The sequence below is a fragment of the Equus quagga genome, chromosome 13, assembly GCF_021613505.1.
Source record: "Equus quagga isolate Etosha38 chromosome 13, UCLA_HA_Equagga_1.0, whole genome shotgun sequence".
Lineage (NCBI taxonomy): Eukaryota > Metazoa > Chordata > Mammalia > Perissodactyla > Equidae > Equus > Equus quagga.
The window spans coordinates 99,378,255-99,390,764 of record NC_060279.1 but is presented as its reverse complement, the minus strand read 5'-3'; the positions used below and the strand labels follow the sequence as shown (position 1 = coordinate 99,390,764).

Sequence of the window (12,510 nt, the reverse complement as noted above, 5' to 3'; positions counted from 1 at the left end):
TCAAGACAGATAACGTGAAAAAAATGGGAAGTGTCACAACTAATGGGTGAAAGAAAATAATCATTAGGTGGTGACTGCGAATAAATGCCCGACCAAGACAAAAAGAATTGTCACCTCATGCGAAAAGGCTGAAAAGGGGTTTAGAAGAAAACTGTGGCCCTTAAAGGAATGTAAGACAGAAGAAATCAGGTCAGAATGTCAAGAAATTGGAAATGATTCTTCATGTTAGAAAAAGAACATGACTAATGGAAAGAGAGGAGAGAGGGAGGCAGTAGTCAGACTCCAAGGGTGTGGGGGTCGATGAGAATAAAGGGGGCATCAAGAGAGATGGAGTGTGTACCTAAAATCATTCTCTAGAGCTGTGCTGTCCTGGAAGGCAGCCACCCATCACATGTGGCCCTGAGCATTTGAGATACAGCAAGGCCAAATGGAGATACGCCGTAAGTAGAAAACACATTCTAGATTTTGAAGACACAGTATGAAAAAAAGAATGCCAATTAACTCATTAATAACTTTTATGTTGATTAAATGTTGAAATATTTTGGATATATTGGGTTAACTATATTATTAAGATTATTTCACCTGTTTCTTTTTTTTCCTCTAAAGAGTGGCACCTAACAACTGTTGCCAATTTTTGTTTTCCTCCTTCTTCTCCCCAAAGCCCCCCAGTACATAGTTGTATATTCTAGTTGTGAGTGCCTCTGGTTGTGCTATGTGGGACGCTGCCTCAGCATGGCCTGATGAGCAGTGCCATGTCCACGCCCAGGATCCGAGCCAGTGAAACCCTGGGCTGCCGAAGCAGAGCACGCAAGCTTAACCACTCAGCCATGGAACTGGCCCCTCAGCTGTTTCTTTTTAATTTCTCTAAAGTGGCTACTAGAAAATTTAACATTTCATATGTATCTCACATTATATTTCTATTGAAAAGCACCACTCTGGAAAGAAGAGTCTCTAGGGAGGTAGGAACTTGGGGACCACAGTAGAGGTGGAGGGAGGGAAGTGACAGACACCCCTGGTGAGTACCTTCGTACCTTCAGTTGCTGACAGTGGGGGACACAGGAGAGATTAAAGTGTAAACACGCCCCCATCTACACAGAGCAGGAGGGGGGCATGGGTGACACGAGTAGGTGCAGGGCTGACATACAAAACTACTTAGTTTTATAAAAATTTTTAAGCGATACTGTTAAATCACTGACGGCTCACAGAACAAATCATAGTAGAAATGAGAAATACTAAGGAGCAAATGATACATAAATACCCAACATCAAAACTGGCTGCTGGGGCTGGCCCCTTGACCGAGTAATTAAGTTTGCGTGCTCTGCTTTGGTGGCCCAGGGTTCACAGGTTTGGATCGAGGACCTACACACCACTCATCAGGCCATGCTGTGGTGGCGTCCCACATAGAAGAACTAGAATGACTTACAACTAGGATGTACAACTATGTACTGGGGTTTTGGGGAGAAAAAAAAGAGGAAGATTGGCAACAGATGTTAGCCTCAGAGCCAATCTTCCTCACCGAAAAAAAGCATACCTAAAAAAAATAAAAATGGCTGCTAAGGAGAGAGTCCCACCGCTCCACCTCCCCCACCCCAGCCCACCCCATAAAAGTACCAACTGTAAAAGAATTGAAGCTCCCCATGAATAAGCTGAGATTGTGAGAATGTTTCTTTTTGGAGCAGGAACCTCATCTCCACAATGGTGTTGAAGGTGCCCTCCACTGTCATCTCTCTGCTATGCCCTTTTTGATTAAAAGTTACCTCTGATGCTAAGTGAGAAATCAGTAAGAGAGAGAAAACTTGGGAAAATCTAATTTGGACATTTAAGAAAACAAAGTTCAAAATTCACTGCTAAGGAGAATGAATCTTCATGGGAAATATAAGATACTTTCTCATGAACATTAAAGAAAATTCTAACAACCAAAACTCGGATTTAGGGTAATCCAAATGAGATTTTAATCTCCCTAAAGGAATTATAATTTCCCACCAAGAGTTCTTTACAGCTAGGGGTGGAAAATTGTCTTTACAGCTTTTCACAAAGGATCAAAACCAAATATCCAAGATCAGGTCTTCCCACTCTGACAGGAACTGGTCCTGAGAACAGAAGAGGCATACAGGACCTCGACCTGGAAACGACTCAGGAAATCTGGAATATTCCCTCAGGAGAGATCCATGATGGAAACCTGGCATCATAAATCAAACAAACATAAATCATAAAACAAACATACAAACAAAACCAGATAGCTCTTGTGAAATGGCTGGAGCCTGAGGTCTTCAGATGGGTCATTTTCTATCCTGGGGTCTGAAGAAGCCAATTATAACCCCTTAAAACGAAGTGAACAAAATAAAGGGGAAGAAACTGGGGAGAAAGACAACGGAGAAGCTGAAAGGGATTGTTTACTCTTTCTCTCCAGCCTTCAAGGCTCCTCGCTGCTGGGGGTCCAGTCCCAATTCTAGACCAAGAAATGGGAGGATTTCAGAGTGATTAGTGGTTTCCCTATTTTCTCTAGTTATTAAAACGTTCTCAATTGTTTATGTAAAAATTAACAAAACCATCACAGGTGACTAAGACTAACACACAGGCTATAATACACATACCATCTCCCAGTTACCTAGCCACAAGGTGAAGGATTTTAAACAGTTAGGGTCATTATCTCTATTATCACCATGACATCGGGTCACACACAAACCAGCAGGTGCCATATAGACTGGATGTCTCAACTAAAATCAGTATGCTGTGCATGGAGAAGCACTGAGCTTCCCCAGTGTGGCGGCACACCAGGAGGTGACACACGTGTAGCACAGTAACCCAAGATAGTTTACTGTCACACACAGTCAGGAAGGGATGCCCACCATGAAATGTTTACACAATAAAGCTGCAGTTGGGCTGGGCTGGGAGTGGGTTCTGAGAAAACTGCACATCCTGGTAGAGGGGGGGGGGGGGGGGCAATCAGGCTTTGAGGAGACATGTAATCCAAAATTACACCTGTGCAAACGCACACAATTAAGATCACACCACGCTGAGTGAGGTGGGTCAGGAAGGACAGAAAGCAGAGGAAGAGACTGAAAACATAAAAGGGCTTCTCTGTAAACTGTTAGGGGAGTAAATGCCAGCTATACCTCCAGGAAGTGGTTATGGCAGCATTCCTTCAATTAACAGGGCAAAGGCTGGAGCAGCAAGGACCAGATGAAGGCCAGGCACTGCCCCGGAGTCATCAATGTGAGCTGGCAGCCAGCCACTCTGGATACCACCATTTTCCCCACGACGAATCAGAGGCACAGAGAAGTTCCCTGGTGGGTTCAAGGTCAGACAGCTGGTAAACAAAGGCTGGATCTGGGATTTGAATGAGGCTGTTGGCCTCCCAGGCCTGTGCCTGATGCTCAGTGACAAAAAATCAACCTCACATAGTAATACGTGCAAAGAAAGTCTCTCTCCACGTCCCTCAAGTTATTCTTTTTGGTTGGTATTTCCTCTGTGAGCTAGACATGATAGAAGAAAATGAAAACTCAAGAAAGTAAGCACACTTCTAAACTGAAGAACGGTCAGAGAAAATGCAACATACAGAAGGATGAAAATGCCACTTGCAAAACCAGCAAAATGAGTCCAAAGTCTGACTTACAAGGAAACTTGCCTTCAGATACATCCAAGACAGAAGAAAAGGGCTGGGAAAGACGCTCCTAACCTCTGCTGAGGTGAGAAAACGATAAGCACAAACAGAAGGAAATCAGACCAAAAAAAAGACCAATTTCTAAAACACTGCTGAGTCCAAGACAAATGAGAAAGTCCTGCCCTGACCAATAAACCAGAGCAGAATCTGGGCACCTCAAATCTCGGGAGGGGGCCTGAGCCCGTGCTATGTTCCAGACCCTTCTTACACCTGAGAGTCCTTGAACCCGTCTCAGAATATTGCTATAAAATACATGAAACAAAGGCATGGGATTTCAAATGACACAGAAATGCAGCCATCCCAATATTTCTAAAAATTTTTGATAAATAGATGTGTCACTGTAGCAGTTTAAAAAAAAAGGCTGCACATTGCTGGACACTCCTCCCACTGAGAGGTGGAGTCTATGTTCTGTCCCCTTCATCCTGAGTGGACTTGTTGTTTGTAACCAAGAGTAGAGTACAGTCTAAGGGACAGTAGGTAACTTACAAGGCTGAAGCAGCTTCCCCCTTGATCACTGCAACACTTCCCTTTGGAGCCCTGTGCCAGGTAAGTCCGACTACCCTGAGACTGCCATGCTCTGGGAAGCCAAGGCCATATGGAGAAGGCACGTGCAGGCACCCTGCCGGACGGGCGCAGCTGAGTCCAGGCTTCCACACATCCCAACTGAGGCACCAGGCACGAGGGAATGAGCCTTCACACGGTTCCAGCCTCTAGCTGTTGAGTTTCCCTCCAGAGGCCACAGGCATTGTGGAACAGAGATAAGCTGGCCACGTTTGTGCCCTGTCTGAATTCCTGACCCTACGGAATCCATGAGCATAACAAAATGGTTGCTTGAGCCGCAAAATTTTGCTTAATTTCTTATGCAGTAATAGTTCCTAAAACAGTCACTTTAACACATTAGTAACAATATCGAGTGGCAGGCCATCATTAAGAACTGTCATTGGGAAGCAATGACAAATACAGTGCCTATTTGGAGATGCTGTAATATGACATAAAAACTGCTCTGGACTCCACTGCTATCAAAGCCCCATCCCTGGGGGTCCTACGTTCAGGATGGAAGGAAACACTCCATTTCAGTGAGAGAAAAATGAAAATTTAGATGGGAATTTCTCATGGACTCCTAAAAGGTGGCTCATGGAACTGAAGGTTAGTAAGAACTCATAGCCCATGGAGCTGGGAGTAAGAACCTATGAGTTAGAGGGAGTCAGCGGCGTCAAGGCTGGTCATGAAGCAGCTGACACTCACTAACTCAAGTTCGGACAAGAGAGAGGAAAGAAAAGAATGATAGCTCAGCAGGGACGTCAGAGAGATATCCAGTCATGGTTTCCAGACACCCAGAAAAGGGGACACCAACGAGTAAAGGATTCAGTATGAAGGTGTGGAGAAACATCAGGAGGAAACATTAGTGGTTAATGCTGGATATTACCACGGCTCTCACATAACAAAAACTTAGTTTAATTTTAGGTACAATGTCAGGAGTACAGGGATGCTGAGAATTAAGGAAAAGGCCATGAAGAGTGTGGGGGTTGCTTTATAAACCCCCAAATCTCCTCACCTCATGAAGATGAGGACCTGAAGCCCACATGAGGTCTCTCATCCAAACCTATGAAATAAATCCTGTGAAAATAGAGATCCACCAATTAACATTTTAAAGGCGCTGGGAAGGTAGTTATTACCATTATTAAAAGAGTCAAAACAAGGATTATATTTTTTCAAACAAAATCCCAAAACCTCTTTACCTGGCTGTTCCTTTCACAAAAGCCACTTTCTATATAACTGCCAAAACATAAGATTTTAAAGGAATTGGGGAATTATAACCAATATTAAGATATCAAAATCAAGAACTTACTTTCCTTTAAAAGAAAAAAAAAATTCAAAGTAACTTGCTGCGCCTTTCACAGCAATTTCTCAACATTTTACGAAGCATGAGAAGTTGTTAGAATCAAGACTAAAAATTGGTCTTAACAACGAAAAAAAATTCCAAAGCCACTGTAACCGACTGTCCTTATCTCAGACATTCCACTAAATAATACAGGTGGGCAAGAAAGGGATTTTAAAAAGCTTGAGGCTCAATACTATTATTAACACAGCCTAAACCAGTAATTTATTTTATTTCATAAACCTGAACCCGTCGGTCAACGCCTCTCGCAGGGCGTTCTGTAAAATACATCTGCGGAAAAATAAAAGGGCGTTTTGCCTGGATAGGCTGAAAAGTCCCGGTTTTGACCTTCAGTACCGACCCCCCGCGGGTCGGAGTCGGGAACCCGCGTGCTTGAGCCCCGCGCGGGCGTCCACCCAGCCGCGTGCAACCGGGAGAGCCGGGCCCGGCTCCTCGGTCACCACTCGGGTTCAGAGCCCGAGTCCCGGTTCCCGCCGTCTCGAGGGCCGAGGTGCCAACCGCACCCAACGGTCCTGGAGGACTCTCGCCGGGACAATACCAAGCTGCGGAGCGACGCCGAGCACTCGCTGCCGGGACCGCCTCTACCCGCCCGCGGTTCGCCGGAGGCTTCGTTTGGGGGCGGGCTTCCGGAGAAGGTGGCCAATGGGAAACACGAGCAGCTGTTGATAGGCAGGACTCCGTTTCCAGGCAACGCAGAGGGGGAAGGGAAGAAGGACGATCCTCAAATATGGACAGAGCTCTTAGCCAATAGGTGCGTAAGGGAGGGGGCCGTTTCTCACATTGGCCAATAAGAAGCGTTTGCGGCCGACCCGCCTACAAACAATAATAAATTGGGTTTTGCGGGTTGCGGCGCGAGAACGGCTGCGCGCTCGCGTCGGACCTTGCAGTCGCTTTTCGCGCGGTTGGCTGCATCTCGGAGATTTGCACCGGGCCTTGGAGACCTTCCGGCCTTGTCCATGTGTTACGACCTTGTCTACACCGAGACCCGACTTTCCACACAGCCGGTCTCATTATCAATGAGCTAATCATAAATAATAAAATAAAGGAAATGGACAGGGGAGACATTAATGCTTGAATTCAAACATACGCTTTCGGTGGAGGGCCCGCCCTTCTTTGCAAAACCGCGCTCGGGGGCGAGCGGCACGTTTCTAACCAGCAATCGGAGCACAGAGCGGGCAGGCAGCAGGGCCTTGGGTTTAATTCAAGTGACTTGTCAGTGAAGTCGCAGGGTTTGCAGGTATTTCAACGTTGCACCGTCTGCCTCAGTTCCAAGAGCAGCGCTAGGCTTACAGGCAACCGCGACCCACTGGTTTAATTTCAGCAAACTCTATTTTGTGTGGGGATCTGGAATTCTCTCTGAAGGGAACATTTTAAAATTTTCGTTTCAAAATTTCTATGGCCCTCTTGCATTTTTTTGTTGGGTTCCCCAGGGACCCACGGGCCCCTTCAGTGAGTTCATAGAGTTCAGAGCCACATCCTTCCACTCCGCAACTGTTCCCCAAATACAAGAACGGTATCATGCAGAAAATATGCATAAAAGTCTTGCCATTGTTCACTATAGAACCCCACATTACAAACTGATGAAAACTGAGAATTTTAACCCGAATATATTTTTCCTGTATTTGAATCCAAACATTTCTGTCTTCTTTACAATATTAGGCAGAATTTCAAAATCCATCAGTAAACCCCCTTAGGTTTATTGTATGTACAGTGCCCCCTCCACATATGTAAGATTAAATGCAGGTCACATCCCCTGCCAGCACTAGGGACTGACAGACCCACATCCCAGTTTATCCACCTCAGTGCCTTCTAAGGTGCCGAAATCAAACTGCTCGCCCCAGAAAATGGGTGCCTCAAGAAGTCATGGCTTAGCCGTTACAGTTCGGTGGGTTCTGCTTCAGGGGCCCAGGTTCGGCTCCCCAGCACAGAAGCACACCACTGGTCTGTCAGTAGTCATGCTGTGGCAGCCGCTTGCATAAAAAGAGTAAGATTGGCAACAGATGTTAGCTCAGGGCGAATCTTTCCCAGAAAAAAAAAAAAGAGAGAGAGACATAGTGGCTCAGCAATCCCACTCAGGTAAATACTCAAGAGAAATGAAACCATATGTCTACACAGAAACTTGTACATGAATGTTCTTTGCATTCATAATAGCTCCAAAGTGGAAACAACCCAATGCTCATCAGCAGAGCACAGATAAGTAAAACGTGGTTTATCCATATAATTGGATACTACACAGCAATAAAAAGGAATGAAGTATTGATACATGCTATAACATGAATAAACCTTGGAAACATTATGCTAATGATTTCATTAGTAAAAGAAGCCAGTCACAAAAGACCACATATCATGTGATTTCATTTATATGAAATGTCCAGAGTAGACCAATAGATAGAGACAGAAAGATTAGTGGTTGCAGGGGAGGGGGAGTTGGGGGCAAATAGAAGGGTGACTGCTAAAGGATATGGGATTTCTTTAAGAGTAATGAAAACGTTCTGAAATTGACTGTGGTGATGTTTGCACGACTCTGAATATATTAAAAACCATTTAATTTTACACTTTCAATGGGTGAATTGTATGGTATGTGAATTATATCTCAACAAAACTGTTAAATAAAAGAAATAACAATGTCTGTGTGTATTTTTATGTAATATTTCCTCAAAAGTCCACATTTTTGCAATTGACCAAGAAATCAAGATTTAGTTCCTGTCATTTCAGATGCTCTAAACCCATTTTATTCTACCATAATTTCTGAAACAACATCTCACTGGAGTTTTGCCATTAGTTCCCAAAGCATTTTACTCCTAAGATTTTCATCAGAATGTTTCCGGAAACAAAATATATATTTAGTGATCTGATACAAATAAAAGACCTTTATGATCTGCAGAAGCCAAGAACAGATAAAAACCCAGTCATTCTTATGAGTCTTTAATGTCCCTGAATTATAAGAATTGTGACTTCTATGATTAAAAATAAACATGTATGACAAAGATTCAGTACGGGACAGGCATAAATAAACTGTAATCCATACTTACTGGGATGAGGTCTTGAAAGATGCTATCACAGTAATAAAAAAGAAAAAGAAAAGGCAGAGAAATTGCATTGGCTACCAAGGTGTTAAAATCTACCTAAGCCGGTTCTTCAGCACACACGTACATTAAATGGATGTGTAAAACCATCCACACAGTCTCCTACGAATGTGTCCCCTTATTAATAGGTCTGTGGAGTGAGAGATGGGAGTCAGGGATGGGAGAATCTGCGGTGTCAGTGATGGGATGTCTGTGGAATCAATGAGAAGTCTACCTGTGAAGGCAGGACCTGTGGGGTCATCAATCAGGATGTGCGTGTCAGTGGTGGAGATTCTGTGGGGTCAATGACTGTGTGATATTAGGCACTTGCCACTTTGTATTTGGGGTCCGGCCAAGTGTACCAATTCCCTCAACGGGTCCGGGCCGGAGGGGCGCCCCTTCTCAAGGACGTGAAGAGTGGGGCTGGCGATGTTTTTTTCAGCTCTTAGAGACGTCAGACACATGCAGCCTTTAGGAAGTTTTGGTCTGGCCCGAGCCACCTGACGCGAGCGACGCAGATTATGGCTCTTGGCGCGGTTCTGATCTGGGCAGTTGTGTTGATTTGTCCGTGCGGTGCATGCATGTAGGCGGTGGCTTTGAGTGACAAGAGGACGGGGAAAGGACTGTAATTGACAGACAAGGGCTCCTCGGGCTGGATCGACAAAGGCTTGAAGAAAAGCCTCCCTAAGCACAGCAGGGGCCAATGGGAGGCCTGACGGGAGGTACCGCTGGGCGTAAGCGACTGACAAGAGCTGGCCCTCCCAACAACAAAGGAGCTATCCGAGGCCTGGGAGGCTGGGCCGCGGGCCTGTGAGTGACCGGCAGGGGCGGGCCCTCCCAACGACAAAAGGCCCTGGGAAGGAAGCCTGTACGTCTCAGGACACTGAGATGTTGCTACGGGAACCAAGGGCCTTTCAGGTCCCTGATCACATTCTTTCTCGGACAGTTTCTCTGTGTAACTGGGAGATGTGGCAACGTCAGGTAGTATCATTCCTGGCAGCAAACCTTTGCCTGCTCAGGTTTCCCAATCTCTACGAGGTGCACCTTCTCCCTGCAGGGGTCTGAGTGGATGGTGGTCCCCAGTCTCTTCTCCCCTGGACTGGAGTGAAATTGGCCCCGGGGGTTCAATCTGTACACATCCTGGGTGGAGGGCATGGTGTCTTTGGACTTTTAAAATATTCAGTTTTTGCAGTTACATTTGTCAGTCTCTTCCTTTATGGTTTCTGGATTTTCTTATATGCAAAGGTATTCTCATCCTTCCACTAAAACAAAAACGTCTTTACTTTCTCCTAATTCTATTATGGTTTTGTCTTTTAAATTTCTCTTGGCGTTTATTTTGGGGTACAGTGTGAAGTATAGACGTAACTGTTTTTTCCTAGGTGGATAAACAGTTGTCCTAACACCAGTTGCTGAAGGGTCCTCACTTCCCACCGTCTTCTAAGCTTGTCTGTTACTGTCCCAGCACCACGCTGAAGCTTTGTGGAATATCTGACTGCTGGTATGGCAAGTCCTTCCAATATGCAATTATCTCCCAAAACTTTTCTGACTCTTCTGGCCCACTTCATTTTCCAAATGAATATTAGAATGAGCTAGGCAAATTCTATTAAAGAAATGATGCTGGGATTCTGATTGAGATGGCCTAGAATTTATAGATTATTTTAGAAAGAACCGACATCTTCACACTAACTCTACCCCTCCAGAGTTATGGTATCCGTTTCCTTAAATTCAGGTCTTTTATGTCCTTCAGTAAAATTTTATTCTTTTATTTATATAGCTCTTCCACAATTCTTGCTAGATCTATTCTGAGGCTTTATTCTAAGGTTTTATTTATTTTTATAATGGTTTATATTGTAATTATGTATTACATTTTCTAAGTGATTGTTACTGGTGTGTAGATTTTTTAGCATTGATCTTACTCATTTTAAGAGTATAAAACATATGTATAAATAGGTAGTTTGGTTTTGCTTACATAAATTATGTATATTGTTTTGTACTTGGTTTGCTTAGTTAACATTATCTCTTGGGAATTTTTCCATTTTGGTACATAGAAATATTTCTGTTTTTCTTTTAAACTGCATATTGTTTCATAGTAAAAAGGAACCATGGTTATTTACTCATTCTCATGCTGGTGGATATTTAAATTATTTTCACTGTTTCATTTGCATTGCCACAGTATAATGAGCATTTTAAAAATGTTTACCTTCATTCATTTATGTGACATGTGACTATTGCTCCAGGTTGGGATTGCTCCCTGAAGAGTCTGTGATTTTCAGCCATTAGTGGGCACTGTGAGGCTGTCTGGACAAATGTTCTTTCCCAGCAGCCACCTGTGAGCGTGTCTATTTCTACCCCAGCTGCCAACACGTGACACTCAGGATCATTTGTGGCCCCTTGGACCTGTGGACTCCCAGTCTACAGCTGCAGGGAATAGGCTTCTATGTGCCCCCACCCCGCCCCGCCCCCTTTCTTGCTGGCTGCTCTTTCCTTCTAGAATTTCTGTGAGATAAGAACACAACAGACCTTCAGAATCCTCCATGACCTTCATGTGTTATTTCATACTTGCCATTTGTACTGCATCCTGGCACATTCCTCGGATCTGTCTTCCTGTTCAACATGTCCATCTTAAACTATTCATTCTTCCATTCAGCTTGTTTATTATACTGTTTTTATTTCAGTGATTTCATTTTTAATTTCCAAATTATTTTGATTATTTTTAAAGAAGTAATAATGTCTCACATCTCTCTGAGCAGAGTGATTGGACTCATTCTAACGTTCTGCCCTGTTTGCTTTATTAGTCCCATTCCTTGGTTCTATCAGTGCTTAACTTTTTAACTACAACCTACCCTGAATGTTTCTGCATGTTAACATCTTCCCCTAAATGTTAACATCCTACATAACCATAATACAATTACCCAAACCAAAAACTTAACATGATACAATACTAAGCGGTTTTCTCCTACTAGGATATTTATGCTGAACATATTTGTATGCTTATGACTTAAACTCACTGCTCCCTTCATATTCAAGGATCCCATTTATTTTCCTTTCTTGTCCTTTTCTTTCCTGCCTTTTCTTCCACTCGTTTAGTATTTTTCTCATCTAGTGGTATAGAACTTTAGTCCCTTTTTGTCCTATTGAATATTATTCCTTGCTTTCTGTATGTCTGATATTAATATTGCCATACTTGAATCTTTTTTAACATTTTCCTATGATATCTTTTTCAAAAATCCCTGTATTTTGAACCCATAATCTGTTTTAGTTATCTCTCATAAACAGCATGTAGCTGAAAATTTCTTTTTCAATCTTAGTGTCTTTGACTTTCCATCCAACAACTCAACACATTCTTCTACTGAATCAGTAATAATAGTGACAGTAAAACCCATAGTAAAATCAATTTGAGTAATTATTGTGTCCAGGCCTTGTGCAGTATTTTACATAGATAAAATCTATTTGTTATAAACAATGGATTATATACCATTTCATCCTGAAAAAAGATATAGGTAAAATTATTCACATTTTTCAAATGTAGAAAATAAGACCAGAAAAGGCACTAGAAGTCTTTGCCCAATGTAACACAGCAAGTGGAAAGGATTTGTACCCATAAAGACTGGGTTCCAAGTCCACAAGTTTAGTCACTATGATATATGGCTACTTTTGGACTCTTTTTAAAAATTGTGCTTTCTTGTTCTCTATCCTTCAGTCGTTTTATGAGTTTTCTTTCTCCATCTATTTAATTACATATGGAAAAGTCAGTATTCTCCCTCCAGTTCCACCGTCTGACCCAGTTCCAGTGTTAACAAGAAATGAACATCTTTCCACAGTGTTCTCCAGGATTTATATAAGTATTTGCAAACATATAAAAAACATATGTTTTCATTATT

General features: G+C 43.1%; 1 protein-coding gene and 1 long non-coding RNA gene across 2 annotated transcripts in view; both read right to left on the bottom strand.

The window, feature by feature from the left end:
• The window catches only part of LOC124250390 (uncharacterized), a 91,755-nt gene that overhangs the window by 26,957 nt on the left and 52,288 nt on the right, over nucleotides 1-12,510 (bottom strand). The window contains 2 exon segments of the mRNA XM_046682187.1: nucleotides 5,787-6,377; nucleotides 6,652-6,753. Of these exon segments, the coding sequence (XP_046538143.1) occupies nucleotides 5,787-6,377; nucleotides 6,652-6,753 (693 nt within the window).
• Nucleotides 1,956-6,115, bottom strand: LOC124249872 (uncharacterized). The gene is made up of 5 exons (XR_006891480.1): nucleotides 5,892-6,115; nucleotides 5,220-5,281; nucleotides 3,117-3,287; nucleotides 2,398-2,449; nucleotides 1,956-2,179 (listed from the first exon to the last, which is right to left on the bottom strand). It is a non-coding gene; the product is annotated as an uncharacterized LOC124249872 (long non-coding RNA).